Genomic DNA, 21,283 nt, shown 5'->3' on the forward strand with positions numbered 1-21,283 from the left:
AAGAAGCCCGAAATTCACCGAGCAACGTGTAAACACTGAGAAAATAGTGAACGTTTTACGAGTGGGACATTTTTCACGGGACAAGAAAACGACTGCTTACCTCCGCCTCCATCGACTCGTTTACGCGTCGCATAAAAAGCAGATTATCCGGGTGTACGGGAAGCTGGAAGAATACTGGCGTCCGAACGGAAGAACGTGGAGATATCAGCTACAAGTAGAATGGACAACATACAATAACTTAAAGAACCCCATAACAATGAACGATCTTAGAATTTCCACATCTTGTCTTCTCCCGCTAATATTTTTCATTACGGACGTTACATACAAGTATAACAGAGTCGTTTTATTTATTTACGAGGACCACGAGAAAATTATGAGATGATTTTCCTACATTTTTATTTATTAAAGAACGACTCCATTGGGATAATTCATTTTCCCCAACTCAGATCGTGAAATTCATCATCGTGAAAGGGATGATTGCTATAATATTATAACTAGTATAAATATTTACTATATTTTATGATCTTTACGGTATTACACTCTGTCCAGTATTATATAATATATAATATTATTATTATTTTATATATTATTTTCGGACACGACCCTGTAGCAATACAAAAGTTTAATTAACACGTACAGTGTAGCTTTCAAATACAAGAAAATAATATTTTGGAAACCATCACAGAATAATTCGAACCTGTTTAATTTAATCGACGACATCCGCTTGATTTCAAGTGATCGAGTCTGCACGAAAGTGATTTCGGACGCCTGTGCAACGATCTCATTTCCAGCCGGATTGGAACGCGAAACATAAATTCGCCCCACGGCTCGTTTCGAAAATTGCAAAGGAGCCCTGAGACCAATCGTGACAATTAAGACTCGTCGATACAGACTGCGTCGTTACGGTTACGCGCAAACTTTGAATTATTACGTCTGCGCTATTGGTTGGCGCGCGGGACCGCCGTTTCGGCTCGTACGTTTCCTCGTATAGGAGCATACGTTTGTCAGACTCGTCGGTTCCTCGGGTTTCCCTTCGTCGAGTATGCGTGTCTGCCGAATGAAAAACGGTACGTATCTCATCAGTAACTGACGTGGGTGAACTATAAACGCACGAGCGGACTTTGTTCTGGTCGGATGAACTTCTTCGCGAGGTAATTTCAACAGCGTGGCGTATGGACGCGCAAAAACGCTCGAAGAATATAAAGTCGCCGAGTCAGCAGGTTTAACGATGTCTCTTCTTGCCACGCGCAGGGACGTTCGCGATCGGTAATCCTATGGTTTCGCGAAAGGCGTATAAAATAGGGGGATAACAGATTAGCTCGATGACCGCAACAATGGCCGTTCCGTGTGCGAGGAACGCGAGAACAAGGGATACCTTGATTCGCCGCTCGTAAATTTCCCGGCGTGTACGAGATTATAAACGCTATATTTTACGCAATGAGTATCCTCGTCTTCATCCTCCTATTATATACCCACTTACGCCGGTTATTCCATCGACGCGTTAATAAAATCGAATAAAACCTCGACGATTTCCATTATCGACGCATTCGATACCTATACCTACTCCATTTTACAGTTCATAAACTCAACCTCGCGAGAGTGATCGTAAACTCGTTTTCAGATAACGTATCGTTCGCTGAGAAACATCTAATTTCGAGTAACGGTTTGAGAAACGAACAACGATTGCGTTTCCCGCAAGTCAGAAGAGGAAGAAGGAAAAAGAGACCGATGCGTCCAGATAGACCGAAGATAGTGGTCCCTCGGCGATGTCTCCTTCCCAAGATTTCCTACCGGAAAGGACGAAATCTTCCACTTTGGTACCTCTACAGAGTAACTAGGTATGTAACTAATCACGAGCACCCTGTGTTCTATCCTTCTCTATTTCTCACCACTTAAGTTCCAGTCGCTTTTCTCCCTCCTTTCCTTCCTTCCTTCCTTCCTTCTTTCCTTCTTCCTCTATTTGAAACTCCGGAGTCTCGTTCCAGGTCCGAAGATACCCAACCCATCGGCTTACGTGCACCTGTAGATGTAGAGTACGGGCATGCTGTTCGATTAATCTCCGCTAATACCTACTTGCTACCTCTGCACGCCCCTCAGTCGTTTCGGTTTCCAGGTCTCGTTCGCCCCTGTGTGTCGCCGCTACCTTCGCCAGGGAGTTAATTTAACCCCGGTACCTTCTTCATCCGATCTATCGGTTACTAATGTCTACCCGCCACCGTCTGAGATTGGTAATCATTTTCAGGGGCTCGTTCGCAGCGCGAGCCACGAGAAAACCAATAACCTTTCCGCGCGAATGCACCCGCCGACTTGCAATCGAACTGCATGCAAATGCAAAACAAAGACATCGACGGATGCTACTGTGCCCGAGACAATCGCAATAACAGCGAGCATAGAACTATGCTTTCAGTTCGCTTCGAACTGGGTTTCAAAACAGAAACAGCTTTTACATTCTGCTTCGTGCAGCCTCGAGTATTTCACAAAAGTTAATATTTCGCATTAACTATTTCTTATAGTTCTACATTGTCCCTGAAACTTGAAGAAAAGTTATCGAAAAGTCAATCATCGAAGTTACTTTGATTTTAGTTAATGAAATACTTAATCGATAACTTTGGTATAAGGTTTCGTATCGACTCTGTGATAGCCAGGATTCGATAGGAAAAGTGTGTTTAATTTACACTCGACGCTCGAAGCCAGCGGTTTGCGACGTTGAGACAGAAGGAACCTTCGTGTATACAACTCGCTACGAGATTCGTGTGTTACATTAACGCGAGGGTGGCATGAGCGAGAGAACGAGGGCGCTGGCGGTGTGCAAACAGAGCCGCTATGCAGAGTATTCCGCGACTGTTTGTTCTGCGGTTCAACCGTAAACCCGCGTCCTAGCCGGTTATTATTCCCAAATTCATGAAGTGACTCCGACCCCCTGAGAACGTACCGTGACGAACACCTGTATCGCGACGTGGAAACACGTGCCGCGCACGACTTGACACGTGTGCAACATAGTTAATACTACGTATTAACGAGGCGATAATTGATGCCGGGCAGAGAAGGGTTTCGATTCGAGTCGTAGCGGCATGTGTTCGTTACGAGAGAGAAACGGTATACGGTTCGGTGGAGAGAGTTATAGTTGGATGGTGTACAGCCTCGCGTCGGAGTTACCCCGATTTAATTCGGAAGGAATGTCTGTGTGTTCCCTGGCAATTTAGACATGTATCCTGTGAAGCTGGGAAAGCGTCGAAGTAATTTAATGCTCTACGCAGTCGATATCCTACAAAGCGGCCGTGTTGCATATTAATTATCCTGTAATGGGCAGGAAATGTTTCCGAAGTATATCTCGGTTACCGTAAACGATGTGCTGATTTCCAGCACGACAAGTTCGATAATTGTGTGCAGCTCGAGAATTAATTGATACTTGTCATAAATCGACTACCCTGATAGATAACTTGATTACGATAAATTTAATAACGCGGCTGAATCCTATAATACCACAGCACGAGCAACACGCTGTATCGTGATAGTAGTTACCCGGAGTCCTGTTCGCTATGTATGTTCTAGCCGATATTTATCGAGCGGTTGCTCGACGGTAATCGAAGCGCAACGAAGGAATTTCAGAGGAGCTGGCCGATAAATCGGATCGCCTTCGACCGAATAAACGTCGCAGGTGCACAGCGTGGAGGTAGCGGGGACGCCTTAATTGACAAGTGGCGTCAGCGAAACGGAAATTTGCGATAATGGCCGGGCCGCGACGCGACTCGATGCGAAGGAATGAGGAACGCCCCGAGAAAAAGGAGAAACAATAAATGAATTCCGTGGGCCAGGAGGTTTTTATCGAGGACGATACCCACGCTCGGTGCTTTGACTCGTTAGCAGTTAGCAATAACATTCGTTATTTTTATCATATCTCGTTCCGTTGGCTCCGTGGCCTTTATTTGGGTAGGAACACGTTTTGGTACTCGAGTCTTAAGATACCTCGAGATAGCCACGCGTGTTGTTCGGACTCTTATATTGCGGTCACGATATTACCATCTACAGGGTGGCTCGACAACCGACGATCAAGCTTAAGCGAAATGAAATTCAACACGAAACCGATTGGCGTCTTCACGTCCTTTTTCCGTTCCCATCGAATTTATCCATTTAATAATCACCGAACTATAACCGCGCCAACGAAACAGCGACCACAAGAAGAACGTATTTAGGCGTACCCCATTCGCGATACCTTCTCACCGTTTAATATATTTATCTTCGATCTCTACGAGTCGCCTAACGATGCACAAACGCAGGAGATAATTACTCTTGCGAAATAAACACGCATCTCCCCAGGTACATATCGACGTCCAATAACACGGTGTAACGATTAATTGCACTTTCTTGATGCGACACGTTTCCTTTTGGTGCACCGACAAACCAGCCGTTGCCCTTTTTCGTGAATGTCTCGTGGAGTGTGCGTACTGTCAAAATGCGTATTAACAATAACACGGTCGCGTTTTCGGTTTCCTTTCTCGGCCAGCGCGTCCGTATTTTATTCGTCTCTTTCCCTTTCTTTTTAATCAATGAATCGGTGCGCGATACCACTGGTACGCATGTCGAACGGGATTCACACGTGTCGACGCGCAGGAAACGAGTAGTCGACATTATCGTAGCGTGGACAACCTCTCAATTATAATTGAATGCACCTTAACTCCTTTATTTTTTGGGTATATTCAAATTCGCAAGATAAAGCGAATCGCGGCTGTCCTCGATGACGAAGAAGGGGGTCGGGCGATGAGGTGCCAAATCGTTTAATGGGACAACCTGTTAATATGTGACATGTGTTGCCCATACCACGCACGATGTCTTTCATATACATAACCAGTTGTGTCGCCAGCTCGATTCTCCCGTCGAAATGTGTACACTCTGTGTGCGTTCCAGCATTTTGTTTCATCGACACGACCGATCTCTGTCCCCCATCGTCGTCGATCCATCGTTATATGGATCCAGACCCGAAACTAGGACATTCAACTCCGATCTGACCATGCAGAGGAATGTTTTAGACGTTTTGATCGATAAGCCACGAACAATGCATGTCTTTGTATTTTTCCAATCTTTTGTTTCTCTTGGAAATTTGCATTTTTTATCACATAACAAAATTTATACAATCATTCCTCCCGATCATGTTTCGTCGATGTTAACGATAGGATCCTCAATCCGCCTATTATTCCATTCATTGTTTCAGGCAACGAGTTTATTGGCGTATAATTAAGTTGAATACAATACGGTACGATCGTATAGTCCATCGACAGCGTAACGAATTTCGCCTCGTGTCACTGACGCGCTAATTATTAATCGGAACGCGAACAGCGTCAACAAATGACCCTCTCTTTATACGCTACAAACCACGATACGAATACCAAGAGGTGTTTTCACCTTTCAATAAATTTTCGCAGACAAACCTTTTCGTACGTATAATACCAGCAATATATTTGTTCAAAACCAATCGTAGTTCCAGAGGCCATTACGTAACAGCAGCCACAGAGGCTCGTGCAGCGTACGTAGAAACGATCTTAAAAGGAAGACGTCTGTTCTTGGATCTCTAAGAGAGAGAGAAAAGCTACGAGATATTCGGACCGGAAATTAATTTCCAATACTACGCTTGCCGCGCATCCGCGCGTTATTCGTTGATTACGATCTCATCGTGGCCTCATCACGAACCGGCGCGTATGCAATTCGTGCTAACGATAGACACTACCGACGAATACTTCCGCGTATACCACAACCTTCTTCTACCGCATTCTTCCAACCCTGTTAGGCGTGCACGACACACGTGTTGCTGAAAATCCAGTCACAGGACACACACTGTATACGTAACGACGGGGTGTGGCAGTAATAATCGACTTACGGCACTTACGGGAAGGCGGTTTTTGCGAGCGCAGCGAATCGATCGAGCGCAAATCATACCGTATCTCGGTGATCGTTAGCGCCTCCGATCGTTGTTGTTCGTTTTCACGGTGGACTCGCCTGCGGGTACGTCCGCCGCGCAAAAAGAAACACGTTGGTCCTGGTTTAATGCGAGAGTCGCGGAGATATCGAGGTGGTACGATCGGTACCGGCGCACAGAGAAAGAGTCGTGCTTGTAAGTCACAGGAAAATCAGGCTCTCGGTTGCCCGAAGAAAAGCGCGAACGTTATTGACCGATAGCTGCGACGCGCCGCGCTGGCTACATCCAGCGACACTCTGCATTTACATAACATAAAGCGGGCGCAAAAGCATCAGCTTCTGATTGTGAGTAATACACGCGAGTCAACCAGGGACGTATCACGAATCGTTCGAGATTTAATTCATTCGAAATTAGTGACGCGTCATTATATTTGACTTTTTAGGCTGAAAAATATCTTGCAGTCTTCATTTTGCTTTACCTAATGAACCTGCGTACTTTCCTTTAACGAATAATTGGAGCTATCTCGACAGATCTTTAAGCGTTAACTTATTACGCTTCGAAGAAAGGTCGCATCACTGGATACAAGTAATTTGATGGAATTATACGACTTTAAAGGTTATCTAGAATCTTAAACCATAACGAAGTTGAAATATCACATTATACCTCTTCCATCAATATATTCACTAACTTTCATTTTCCATCAGTTTTATTCAAAACAAACAATAAGCAGAGTGTATTCAGAGCAATTTATTTCAATAAATATTGTTATCTACCAAACAAAATAGTTACAAAACGTTGCGCACACATACGAGAGATTCCTATAACATCTGAACAACCCGCCCAACTTTCACATACTCCAAATTGCATTTGTAATGTAATATATCTCGTTCCTTCGGGGATTAATTAACTGCAATTATAGCGACGGGCAAAATCAACATACTTATAGTATCAAAAAATCGCATATTATCTGTACAACTGTTAAAAAGGTATTTCAGTGAAAATTTCATTGGAAGACGATGCGGCCCTGTAACCATAAGAGCCGGAGCAACGCGTCGTAGGTGCGTGCGACCTGTGCGTACGATATATTGGTAGGTGTGCGTCCCACGGCCGGCCGGCTTATACGTGGGGAGTCATAAATACGGTATTTATTGGGTTTGTAATTGTCGGTAATTAACATGCGCTCGCAGCGCATACGGGATCCTTTCGCTTTCTTATTACCGTGTCGTGGCTCGTTACAGAAGAACGAGTGCCTCCGCTTTGCATACAGGCATCTCAATACCAGCCAGTGCTTCCTTTCTCTCTTCTCTTTCCAGCGTACGTTTCCTCTACACTTTTTCCTTCTAATTCTACCCCTCTTTCTCATCGTCGCTTCTTTTACCACCTTCCGTATCTCCTCCATATCCTTGTCTCCTTCTACGCATTTTTTCTTCTCTTTCAGACCTTCGCTCGCTTCCTCCTCCCTCATCCTAGTTCTACTTCACGTTCCTGCTTTTCTCCGGGATGGTATTCGGCATCGATCGACTTATCGATACTCTCGATCGACGATCGGCACGTCGCTTAGAAGGCAGCGTTAAGGTATATATGACTTGAAGAATTCCTGTAAACGAGCAACGTACTCGTATCCCTGGCCGGTTTACAATGCTATTTATCTCGGTGTTCACCGGGAACTCTCGTCCACGCTACGCTTTCATGTTTTTAGTTATACGTATTTCTCTTCCCGCGCTGGTTGTATCCTGTCCTCTTTGCTTGCGAAACGATCCTCTAGTTCTCCTATTGCTCCCATAGATTACCGTCAACTCGACTCATCCGCTACGAGACTGGTAATTGCGCGCGTAGTATTGACAACGAAATTACCACGATCTTATTATTCCTTCCTTTTCTCGCCCATTTACGCTGCCAGTTGTCTCTAATCGTGGCAAAAAGATTTTCTTATAAATTATCTATGAGCCGGAAACGCATAAAGCAGACCAGTTTTCTATTGGCGTTTACACGATGTAAACTCGCAGAACGATTAACTACAACTTTGTGGGGTTTATTGAAATGATGTAATTGAATACTTCGCGGTGAAACTGGTCGGCTTAAGACCGCGGCCTAACTTCGTCGTGGTTGCGATCCGATCGGGAATTATCATAAATCTCGTTCGCTGTTAATTCGTTCCCCCGTATCCCGCGGCTTCGCCTCGTCTTTTCGTTCGTGCTCGGCCCTGTTTCCGCAACTTTGATGAACATCGTTAACTCGTTCTCGACCGAGCCGTTCCGATTCGGTTTCCCGTCCTCGGCGTGGCTTTGTTTCGTCGAACAGTATCTCTGTGGTAACTACTTTCATCGATCGTACGCTCCAGTTCTTCTCTTACTCCGTACGGTAAGTGCACGTAAGTTTCGACGCGGTAAGCAGCAGGAAGACCATTTATAACCGACGCGGTGAATTTAAAATTCCATCCGTACAGGATTCGATTTCAACTTGGCTCGTATAAATCCCCAGCTAAGTGGAGAACCGTGATTTTAGTTAGGGAGATGAGAAGCCCCGGTTATCGACCGGGTCTCCGTGTATTCGAAAACTTTTTTCCAACAGTTTCGGACCCCTTCGTCTTGTTTAATCGATGAAACACGCGGTACAGCTCGATCCCTTCCCCTATCCGTACCGCCATTTACACCAAGGAGAGATAAAGAATTGGTCTCAACCGACAATCCTGGCTCTTATCCAGGAGTATGCGAAACGAAGATTCTCTACATCGAACGCTGTTAAGGTCTGACTAGCAAAAAAAAGAAAAAAGAAAAAAAAAAGAAAAAAGGGAAAACAGCAGAAGAAAGGAAAGGAGGTTGTCCACGAAGGAAGTGCATCTGGCCACCGATAAAGGTGGCTTGCCATGTCGCAACTACGCTCCTCTTTTCCAGTGTACCCCACCCCTTTCATCGCATTCGAAAGAGCCATTTAACGAGGGAAATCTCTACCGTGTTTCCTTTGACGTACCATCTGCAGTCGCTTTCTTCTCGTGTGTCGTTCCTCTTTTCTCGATCGCGCAAACCTAGAAGATTGTTCCTCGTTTTGCAACTCGGATGGAGAATACTCCGTAGCTTCTATGACAAATCTTATTGTCGGCCACAAAATTCCCTTGAAAAATGGCTGTGGCATACTCGAACAGACGCTTTTACGCCGACCTTCTTTTAAAAAATACCATAAACCAAACAAAATTTCAAACTACGTATTTATCAGCTTCTGAACTTGCGTATTAAATTTTGCAAATCGTTTAAAACGTCAACTTCACGAGTACGCTCTGTTATAAGCGGCAAGGCTTTTAACAAGCTAGTCTGAATTATCAGCAAACTCGAAGGGGAAAGTATCGCGGGTCGGGGCTGATTGTCAACCTAACCAAAGTTTAATACCGCTCCAAAACCATGGAAAAGCTTACACGATAGCGTAAAGAGAGAGAGACAGAAAGGGGGAGAGAGAGAGAGAGAGATATAGCAGATAGAAACAGGAACAGAGAGAGAAAGAGAGAGGGAGAGAGACAGACAGACAGAGAAGAAAGACAAGGCTCGTACCAATTTGCAGTTTGTCCGGTGTCTCGAGCTCTTTCTCCGGGTCTCGGTAGGGTCGACTGGTTGACAAGCGTCTGGTCGAGGTTGGCGTGTAAGTAAGCAAAACGAGCGACTAGATAAAGGGGTGGATGAGCTCTCTTCGGTTCGAGGAGGCAAATTTCAGAAAGGGTGGTTTGAGGTAGTCGCCGAGGGTGAGGCTAGGTTGGAGGAAGTCAGAGAGAAATTGATGTTAGCCGTTTGCATTTATTATTAATACGCTCGTCGACCTGTCACTGGGGCGAACGTGTCAGTCAGGCGCAGTTTCAAACCCTCTTTCAGACCCTCTTCTCTTGTCGCTGCCTCCGAACTTTTCGGACGGACACGTACGCTTACTCTTTCCCTTCTTTCGCCTTTGCCGGTGTCAATCCAGCAAAAAAAAGCAACATCGAGAAAAGTGGGAAAGGCCGTTTTAATTATTCAAGTGCAGCTATCGCACCGCACCGCTTAAAATAATACGACCCTCGGAGTTTTTCCCGTTCGTTCACCTTGTGACATATACGCGATCGCATTTTCGTTTAAAGTTTGAAAATGAAAGATCTAATCAAAGTTAAATTAAAACAAGATCAATAAAAACTTTTATACATTAAATTGCACGTACCATGGTGAATAAAGAGAATAATATACGCAAGCTAATCGAAGGATAAAATTCTTGTTTATACACAGCCTGCTTTTTGATCCGAGATACGTCGCCTCAATATTTATAAGTTTCGAAGGGATTCACGTAGGTAATTTATCACATCCAGAGATAAAAGTCGATTTGCAACGTGACTCATCTACTGTACATACGAATATTGTCGAGCTATCTTGGAAATTCAATAATACCTTTCGTAGAAATTCTCGTATATAAATACTGGACTAACCAATCCCGTACGACCAATTGCCTGCGCTGAAAAACGCGTATAACATGGGGAAATCGATTTCCACCGACGAGGGACGACGAAGGGATCGACGTGGAGACAGCATCGATTCAATCGCGTTAATGCCCGTGTTCTTGAATTATACAGAGTCCGGGGGACATATCCTGTCTCCACAGGAATAAAAGAAACGCGTCTAGAATTCTGGCACCTTCAACCGGACGTTGTCGTAAATCAAACGTCACCAAGATCCTACGGAACTCGTTTCTAGAATCAGCGATTCGATCTTCTGCTCTTTTCCCTATCAACGTTGTACTATAACATGAAATCTCCACGAGATATGATAAACGTTACCGTTTATCTTATCAGGGCACGTGCACAGGATTACGTAAAGGGAAACGTTTCATTTGGAACGTGTTCCTTGCGCTCGTTGCAGGCCGGAAACGAGATAATCCAGATAAAGGGTGCAAATTAAAGCTACGCTTATGCTAATCTACTTGTTTCATATGTATCGAGTAAAAAATCATTTTAATTTTATTCATTTTCATATTTGTTTTCTTTCTTTTCCTGTTTAGGAGGACTTGATAGGACGAACAAGATAGCGAAGAGTTAACCAGACAGTGGTGTTTTCAAACGACTCAGGCCGTTTCTGTTTAAATGATCTCCACGAGTTCTCCTCGTGTTTTACAATCTCGCGAAATGTAAATCCATTCGACGGCCCAGTCAATTCATTTTCATCACACCTCGCGCGGTTATTACGCCACGGAATCGCGAATAAGACATTCCAGATGGTCGATAATGTAGCTCGATATAGAAAATGGTAATTTGTTGGATTTCAGATGCAATTTGTGCCAACATTAGGCAGCGGTACATGCTGTTTTCTGGCGATTAATCGATTAGAAGGACGATAATACCGCGCTAGGAAAACAGATGACGCGGATTCTTCTTTAAGACAATTTCTGTACGCGAATTTAATTTCCCTATGACTTCTTAATACGGTTGTCTGTTCTTATCTTTCCGAAACAAATGTATTCGCCTTTGATACTCTGCAACGAACTTTATTAATCCTGAGAAAGGACGTTCTATCCTGTGTATAAATAAGCGCCAGAAAACAGTTTCACAGCGATTGAAGGATAAGAGGAAATCGTGAGGTTCCGAATGCTAATTTTCTTCACCTTTCGCACGTATAGTAGTTAGCTGCGTGAAAAGCCGCTCGATCGCGAATTCGTTTCCTCGGCTACATCGTTTGACAAACGAGCCGATCGCAAAACAAAAGAGAGAAAACAGATGCCAGTCACGAAGAACCGATTTCCCTTCTGCCATCGAACAGAGATTCGATTTACGAGCTGAATTCCTCGTGATTTCGTTCTTCCTGCTCTCGTAGGCCTCGCACTCGACGTCGAAACGACCGGCAACAACGTTCACTGCGTTTGACATTTCCATTCCGAGCCGCGCCGAGGATTTGTTTGAAATATCGTTTATGCCGGTTGCTATCCGGCATCGTAGCCGGATTAACGGCTGCAACAGGTCGTTAAGTCAGCCGTTGTAAAGCGTCGATATTAAATGAAAATCGAAAGTCGATCTATACGCGATCCGTGCATCGTTCGATCGAACCGATCGACTTGTTCGACGAACGTCCTCGATTTATGCGGCATCCCTCCGTCCTTTGCCATGCGATTCTTTGTTTTCCTTCGTGTTTTCTGACTGTTCTCGTTCGTGTGCTCCGCGCATAAATGTCACGGGTGCAATGATAAATTTCGCGCGTGCGCCTTCCCGCGTCATTCTTGCTTTTTCATGCTGCTGTCTATAAATATATCGTATCGAACAATACTATTGTTTGTTTATATCTCTCAGAAAAATGGTCACAGATAGAACTTTTTACATAAAGGAAACGGAATATCTTTCGATATGAAACTTGAACAGTTGAATTACACGGAAACTCAATTTACCAACTACATGGAAGTCAATTGTTTGATTTATGGAAATTACACGCTAATCACAGGGACTAGTAATAAAATTAAGAAACTTTTAGAAAATCAAGTTGATCGTGGATATTTTGATTCTAGAACGTCATTGAATAGATTGAATGTTCAAAAACACGCGACGATCTAGAAATCCACATTCGTTGGTCTAACCGTGTGCTCGAATGAGTATCAGCTAGCAGACAGGGTGGCAAAGTGAATAGCATTGTGCGCGACTGTACCCCGGGGCCCGACATCTCCTTACGCCTCGTTAGACGCCTTGTTTCGCGCTTCGAAAACGCACGTACGAGTATACGGTGTAATATCGTGGATTGTGAGTGGTAAGCTCGTCGCCTTTCATAATACTGGTTTTAATGGCCCATTCTGGGCCTCGCCCAGTGGCTGTCGAGCAAAAAGGAATTGATTTTCACGTCCGTGTCCTGTGAACACTCAACGAAGAAACGAGTGAATTTCGACGATGAAGTCCACGAATGAGTAACTAACACCGAATATCGTTTTTCGGTAGATGCGTAGTTATTAATGCGACGAATTTCTAAGAATAGAATTACATCTTAACCTTCCTACTTTACTAGACATTTTCCGTACACTAGAGTAGCTTAATGAAGCTTGTAAAATATTTACACGAACAGAATTCCGTGAAAAGTCGATGGGAGTCTAGGTAATTAAGAAAACGACGGGGATTCCGAAGGAAATTGTTCCAACGAAGAAATCGTACTTGTTGAAACGTAGCCAGTACTGGCCCGGCCATTAGAACAATATTTTATGCCTAATTGATGCAAAGTAAGTCGTAAGAACGTCTGCTGATTTGAATTGTTAATCGGCGTACAACGCCGGCCCATTGATGTCTAATTATCATGTACAGAACGATTCAATGGCATCGAGGCATAGAAGAACCCATGAATCATATTTAAAGACAAATGAATTTCTCAGCATTATATGCAAAACACGCGGGACGCGAGCGAACGCTCGAACGCTTATCAGTTCGCGATTTTGCCAAGGAAAAGTACGCAGAGCACGCCAGTATGGTAGTCAATAATTACCCTGCCAACCACGCCGACAATAAATCAATGCTTAGAAACAAAATGACAGGGACGATAGTCGTTGATAATACATCGTGTATGTACGAATGTACACTAATTGCACGAGCAGCAACGGAGATATATACGACGAACTCTCCATAAGATTAGACGATCCCTCCCGCAATATCCTGCTGATTTCAAGCGTTGTATCTGTCTTGCATAACACGCGCGCGCACGGTGTTGCAATAAACATTGTAACGTTAATGCTATAGGCTACGAGAACCACGACGACCGTGCAAATGCGCGTTTGACGAGTCCCGCTGAATTTCGACGTCCTTCGATCATTAGGATCGTTGCGTGTGAGACAGACTCGTGGTCTCTGCACGCGGATATTATCTGTACACGTAAGCTCGGTGAAACGTGATCGTCATGCTGGTATGTGGGAAAGTGGTACCAGCAATAAAATGGAATTAATACTATGCGAGAGTTAAAAGACAGACGCTATCGATCAACCGAATCCGGGATAATCTATTAGAGTTTAATATCCAGTAATAATAAAGTCGGATCATTTATTGTTTTCTTCGTTTACGAGCAAATAATTTGTTCCCGGGGCTTCGTTACAAATGGACGTGGTAGAGGGATAAATCAAAAGGAGTAATAATTACAAAGTGGTAAGGGAAAGAGAAAGAGAGAGAGAGTTTCTCAAGACTGAAGCACGTGTGACTACGATGTTTGGAGAGTTAACGTACTCCATGCGTCAAAGTCATCGTCACAAATGACTTTTTTTTTGCCAGACGATTTGAGTTCTTTTTTCATACTCACTTTTATCATCCGCTGAAAATAGTTTTAATGACGCGTATGTAAAGTTGTTGGCTATTTTAGAATCGGAGCGAACAATGCCTTCTGTTCTATAGAAATAGCTCAGATACAAATAATTTATTGCTTTTATGTATAGCCCTTTTGTCCGGTTATAGTGCCATGTCACTTAATGATTATTGCAACTACCTAGAAAAGGTAGTTATATTGCGAAATCATATGCTTAAAGTATCGATCAATTATGTTCGCCTATATCAAAGACGAAAGAGACTAACAAAGAAATTGCATTTCTGTGTTCAAACAAATTATATTCCTCTTACCTAGCTGCTAACCAACCCACGCAGGCATATCAATGGAAATTTCCCAAAATAACAAAATAACATTTCAACCCACGCGTTCTGCGGGCTCATTGTTCACACCGCTTGGGAACAGGTTGAATCGGCTGTGATTTCAAGCTTATGTGTGTGTAAGGGCCACGTACGCGCCAGTGGCACGCGTGACACGCATCTCATTGCGAATAGGTCACGAAGTTCGTAAGAACCTGGCCGCCTTGCACTTATGTACGTTTATGGTGCGCTCACGCTGGAACGCAGTTTCTCCCAGCGATGTTCATGGGATTCTTCGCAGAGAAGCCACTATAAGCGTTTCGCATCGCTATCGGCCGTTAGCGATGATGCACACCGCCTCTGATGCACGATCAGACCGGAGTCAAGGCGCTACATCATCCGCCACCTAACAAGAACGATAGAGAGCTTTTCCGCGCTAGGTGATTTATGCGAGTTGTCGCGACCATCGCTGGCCGTGTAATTTACCAACGAATTGATTATTCTTCAGGTCGTTTATCGAAGTCTTTACTTGGTTATCACGAGTACTCCGTCATTGATTTTGTGTAATTCATGATTACGTTTATAAAATACATTATAGAGAGCAGTTTCACTTGTGAAATTAATATAGATTATTAGACATATAAAGAAATATAAAATATATACATATAAACATCGCCTCATTCTTGTGGCAGTTGTGTTTTCTACAGAAATTCCTATTCACTATACTACTAAGAAATCCTCTTGTTTGAAAATACTGCGAGATTGTTTCATTTTCTTGAGGAAGGAACCAATATAACATTGACAAAAAAGACGAAATTGGAATAGTCGACGCCGCACGCGCTTTGTGCAGATTCCTGTCAAAGTGTGCATACATTGAAATATTCGGGAAATGTTGCAATCTCTTGGTTCCGTCTGTTGCACCGAAAGCTGCAATAACGTCACATTTGTTTCGAGCGCCTCGTTTCGTGCATTGAAATAACCGTTATTTCTGTTGTCGATTCGTGAAATCGTATTGTTAATCCCACGTTATTTACGTTACATTTCATTTTATAACTGGCATCTTGCATGTACGGGTTTTACAATACATTTCATATAAATCATTAACGAGAAATTCAACTGTAAAGGCATATATATTGCAACGGACAAAATTATTGCGGCTTGGTTGGTTGAAGCATTTGCCTCGAGCTGGCAGCACTGCCTTAACCAAGCTTCGTGTGCTAGAGAGAATGGAGAATGGTGGGAGAAGTAGTATGGCGCAGAAGCGAACCGACAGTCGATTGTAGGACGTTGAAACGGTTTAGTGTTGTCTGTAACTTCGTGTTAGAAAGGTGAATATTCAACAGTTTACTACAAAGAATTGGACACTGATTTTTCTTCTGCAGAATGAGGTACGTTTATATCTCCATACATTTTATTACGACCATCTGCTATTTTATGTTTGTGTTGATTCATCAACTTGGCTGTCTAACCGGTTTCCTATCAATTACCCGAGAAGAAATAAATTTGTTTTTATAAGATTTTATCGTTGAATTACAACTGTGTAGTGATATTTATTAAAATTAATATATATTAATAGGATAATTCGTTATATACTTTAGATGTCGTCGAAATTTAATTGACAAAAACTAAAATGTTGTGGCGTGGCGTATAGCGTGTAAAGTTTTAGTTGTAGAGGTCGCATGTTCAAATCTTCTGTGATGGGAGATATCCTGGTCTTTCTTTTTTTTCAATTAATTATATTAGCCTTCTAGTATCTTACGTATTTCGTAATATTTAGATGCGTATGATGTAACGTATAATTATAAACTTTTAAATTATACTGGAATATTTTCATCAACAAAGGAGAATTATTATTTCTATCCACAGAGCGCGTATTCAGATGCACAGGCAGAAGATGGAAAGATAAACACCCAGTTGCATGAGTTCTTTTTACATTCATTTCAACGATCCAAAATGCCATTCACAGCTGATGCAGCAGCTACCCAAATACAGGAACGGCTGAAGAACCTGTATCACCTGGTGCACGAGATCGAAACACAAAGGATTCGTTCAGAGCATAATTTGAACAATACTATAAAAACTTACGAGAAAGTAACACCAGAGGACAAGGTATCCCCGTATTATCAACAGAAGCTGAAGAATCTCAATGCAGCGATCGGCGACTCTCAGCAGGAAGAGGAGATTTTGCGTAAAGCATTGGGAAAAATCAACGAAATTCGAGCAATTCGAAACGAACGACGGATACAGGCTCGGAATGCAGGAAATAAAGAAACTATCCGTCGAGGTGCTCTCATGAAGATGGTATTGAGCACCGCGCAAACGCTCCCTTTGTACGTAGGCAAGACACCAGGGGCGAAACCACCCCCTCTTTGTGGAGCAATCCCAGCAGAGCCTACGTATATCGCGAAAATGGGAGACATGGTGGCTGCCCTAGTAAAGGGTTCCGAAGAAGAGGATTGGATCTTGGCAGAAGTGGTTCAATTCAATCCTACAACGAACAAATACGAGGTGGACGATATCGACGAGGAGCAAAAGGACAGGCACACCTTGTCGAGACGAAGAGTGGTGCCTCTTCCATTGATGAGGGCTAATCCTGAAACAGATCCTCATGCTCTTTTCCCCAAAGGATCCATCGTGATGGCATTGTACCCCCAAACGACCTGTTTCTATAAGGCAGTCGTGAACCAACCACCCACTACAGCCACCGAGGAATACGAAGTCTTATTTGAGGACGCGAATTACGCAAATGGGTATTCGCCACCTTTAAAAGTCGCTCAACGTTACGTGATCTCCATCAAAGAGAGCAAGAAGAATAAAAGCCAGTGTTGACGGACGTTTTATTATAAAATGGCGCCAATATTATTTCCGATATTGTTCTCGCGTTTGTACATTACTGATAGAGTACAACCATGCGCTTTTGTATTATAGACGCTCATCAGCTGTAATAAAGTATATGTTTTTGGATAAATACCCTATCATTGCGTTCATGCGAACAACAATCGTATTCATCTCTTTATACTCTTCTATTACTCGACATTTGAACAGCAAATTATTCGAGTACTATAGGCTTTGTTTTCGATATAATTACTTCTTCATTGCTTATATCGGTATTTTTATCGAAATCATACGGTTTGTTGTTAAGCTGGAATTCGATCGATCGGTTCACGACTGAAAGAAATAAGCACGTACTGACAGTTAGGGTCCTGTTTCCGCGATACTCTCGTACGCTGAAGGTAATTGGCGTAGATTATACGACGATAATAGCGGCATCCTTGTACACGCGGGTGGACCTTAACCTGCACTGGTCTGACCTTTCGTGAAATCGAATCTCCGTGACTCCGTTCGACCGGGCAATTTCTTCCTGTACGGAATAAATCTTCTTCTTTCACGCTGACATGTGGAAGACAGAGATAGGACTTGTTGGCCTTTTGGACTGGGGAAAGGGAAGGGGCTGAATTCGACGCGAGGCGGGCTGAAAGGCGAGCCGCGTCGGTACTCCAGCGAAAAAGGGACGTAGAACGAAAGAGAGTGGCGTGCAATAATTGATTCCATAATCGGTGGCTGCCGCCAGACATCAAAGTGGCTCGGTTCCAACCCTCGGCACAGACTGTTCGGGCCAATCTTCATTTATTATTTAACTTAACTAGCCCTGCTCGAAGTATCATAAAAAAGCGGGCCCGTTTTCGTCGCGTCGACACGTACTTCGTCCGTGTTTCTTCCTCGAAATTGTCCGAATTACTTCGGCGATCCTTTTCAATGAACAGCGTTTTGCTCGTTAGAGATGAGGGTTGAATGGATAGTATGTTCAGTAAGCGTATGAATTTCGAGCAAATTATAAGAATAAAAATACCGTACCTAACTACACGATAGATACTGTTAAGAAATGTATTGCGATGACTTAATGATACAGCGAAGCGTTGTCTATTGTTTGTTCGCTATTCAACAAATTTTCTTAACAAGCCGGCCTGCAGCCCATATGCTGCACTTAGCGAAAATTCGTCTGTTACATGTGAGCCATTGTTCATTTCCTAGCAAGCTATCATAAAGGTTTTTCCAAAGGATTTTCTGAAATTAACACTTTACCGACCGCTAGCGGTTCAACAGCATACGCACGTCCGACCGGCAGCTCAGGTGCAGATTCTTCCTGGCGCCGGCTCTGTTTCGGTTTACACTCTCCAATACCATTCTTTTCGTTCATCGCGAATGGTAAGTTTTTCAAATTGGTATAAAATTGTGGGAACTCACAAAGCAACGCAACTGACGCAACTGAGCAAGGTACCTTAATACTAAATAACAAATTACTGCTCAAATAATGAGAAAAATTGTCGGTAACAAGAAGCCGATTAATAGGCTATCGGTCGGTAAGCGTCGGTGACAAAAACCGATTAATGGGCTATTGGTCGGTAAAGTGTTAACACTTTACCAGGCTTAACGGTTCTCGGTATTTTATAATGACAAGTCTTGAAATGGCGGGAATCACCCTGTTGCTAAGTCGCTATTCACCAGGAACCAACTTTTTTACCTGTGTTCAAGGGTAATATCACGCTACGGATGCATTGGAAGGGAGTGACTGCAAATTGATCGCCTTTTAGAAAGAAGTTGTAGTTAATCATGTTCCGTAGTTGCTAGTTGTCATTGTCAGTCGTCACTCATCAACGAGTCGGTACTCGTCATAGGTAGTCGTCACTTGTCATAACTAATAGTTACTTTTCATCTCTAGTCTAATAGTTCTCATCATCTCTAGTTCTTAGCAATCGTTCCAATAGTTATTTCCCACAGTAATAGGCGGTAGTTAGTTTTTATTAGTCGGCACACTACGTGCAAACGCCAGTCAATCCTAAACAATCATAACATTCGATCTATTACGAGGAATAAACAGGTCTTCTAAGCCAATTTAATAATCAATAACATCAGTGAGTTGACGAGAGACAAGTTGTCTTAAGTAGCTTACTTTTACGAGTTTATAATTTCATCTTGAATAGAACAGTTAGTTGACTTGTAATTTACATTTTAATAAAATTCACTTGTAAACTTTTTCTTTATTATCGACCTGTCATTGTTACACAAAAAGTAACGTGTAATTTCTGATTTAAAAAATGCAATAATAATATTAATCTTATAAAATACAAGCAGTTTATTTTCCTCAAGTCTTCGTACTAATTTGTTAAATAGATTTAGCTCTAAGAAATTTTACAAATAAAACATACCAGAAACGGATTTAGCTAATCTTGTATTGCTAATGAAGCACTTCCCTATACAATCAAAATCAACTTGTTCGCCAAGCATACTGCCGATAACGCTCGATAAACCGAATTGCTCATCAACGATTCGCACTATTGCTCTGGGGGGCAATAATCGAAATCTGAGCGACCACGTACTACCTATCCCAAATGTATATTGAGGAAAAGGCGACTAGCCGTTTCGATGCGATAGCCATCCTCCTCGAAATAGCGAGCACCAACGTGTCGGTAGGAGCCATTTTCAGCCGCGGAATTAATTCAACCGACGCGATTAGCTTTCGCGACGTGGGTGAATTCTGGTTGGAACGGTTTCTATCGCGACCACGTGTACTAGGCATTCCCTTATAGACACACGTTTCTGTTGCTATCGCGGCGTAAAGTCGACGTAATCGAAGCTCCACGAGCCTGGAGTTCGTACGACCAGTCTAATACAAGTGGATTCGTAACATGCAAGCCACCGGAAGCTAAACCGAACTCGTGCTCGGGCACGCAAGCCGTCCCTTTCACCCTAGCTTTCAGTGCAGCCTCCATCCTTGCCCCTTCCCAAACAGATTTGCTCGTTTCGCTTCGTTCCCTACGTTCATTCGTTCCACGTTCTCAGTTATCTCAGTAATTCCTCTTCTCGATCGTTTCGCCCTTCTTTCTTTCGTCCCTCTTACCTCTTCGTGTCTTTCCTCCAACTTCTTCTTCTCTCCACCCTCTCTCCATGCTGCTTCGTTCCAACCTGCTGTTCTCGTGGCACAAACCAATCAGACCAGTTTCGCTTAACCCTCCGGTAATGACACGCGGTATTTTTCTTCGCCGCTCGTAATTACGACCGTGCTCCCGCGAGCATATTTTATTTCGTTCCGAGTCGATCGATCCACCGACGCTGGTATCTGTCACCGAGGCTCGCCCGAGCTATTGCTATTCGCCTCTTCCCCGGGCGATCATTAGTCTTCCTTTCGATAAATATGCGAACGGCGAGGAGGTGTCACCTTCGTTGCCTCAGATATTTTCTCGGCCAAGGAAATAAGTGGAGTTCATGCTTTAATTCAATTGTTTCTCGAAATGAAAGGTTCGAAAGCTTTCGACATCGAGCAAACTTGTTTTTCTATTAAATGTTCGTTTAAGTAAAAACTCGTTAACGATGTATTTTATAGGGCAGCTCAAATGGAATAACACGAAACGCTGGTCCAACGTTAATTTCCACGCTGTGGGCGCTTTGCACCGGAGGAAATTTTATTTTTAAGAACGAGCTTGATTCGGTTGAATAATCGGGTATCGGTGAGAAAATCGAAAACCAATGAGCTCGATCGTGCATTTACCTATCCAGGAAAGAAGAGCTCGCAAAAGAGATGACATACTAGATCAGTACGCCGAATAGTCCACGGATTTCTATTTTTTAAAATTAATATACACTTGTAGAATAATACGAGCTCCGATCAAGGAAAGTGCCGGTGTTAACTGTTAGCCTTCGAACGCGCAAACGACCGCGTGAAATATTGCCATTCTGTGCGATTGTCGACGACTGTTGATCGACTACAGAGTAAAAAACACCTCTTTGCCTGCCTTTCG

The 21,283-nt window shown here is 43.3% G+C and overlaps 1 protein-coding gene and 1 long non-coding RNA gene across 2 annotated transcripts in view; both read left to right on the forward strand.

Annotated features, from left to right (window-relative positions):
* Positions 1 to 1,596: 1,596 nt before the first annotated feature.
* Positions 1,597 to 21,283, forward strand: part of LOC139989174 (uncharacterized) — a 37,251-nt gene continuing 17,564 nt past the window's right edge. The window contains exon 1 of the long non-coding RNA XR_011800278.1: positions 1,597 to 1,838. This is a non-coding gene — a long non-coding RNA (uncharacterized lncRNA). The remainder of the gene's footprint in view (positions 1,839 to 21,283) is intronic.
* On the forward strand, positions 15,714 to 17,454 carry Sgf29 (SAGA-associated factor 29). Its single transcript, XM_072006476.1, has 2 exons — positions 15,714 to 15,874; positions 16,353 to 17,454. Exon 2 carries the CDS (start codon positions 16,440 to 16,442, stop codon positions 17,313 to 17,315), a length of 876 nt encoding a protein of 291 aa, XP_071862577.1. The 5' UTR covers positions 15,714 to 15,874; positions 16,353 to 16,439; the 3' UTR covers positions 17,316 to 17,454.

This window comes from Bombus fervidus, chromosome 7 (assembly GCF_041682495.2).
Source record: "Bombus fervidus isolate BK054 chromosome 7, iyBomFerv1, whole genome shotgun sequence".
NCBI classification, from domain to species: Eukaryota; Metazoa; Arthropoda; class Insecta; order Hymenoptera; family Apidae; genus Bombus; species Bombus fervidus.

Bases quoted from the DNA above. Each gene is read 5' to 3' on its own strand.
- Sgf29 (XM_072006476.1), top strand. From the start codon at position 16,440: ATGCCATTCACAGCTGATGCAGCAGCTACCCAAATACAGGAACGGCTG.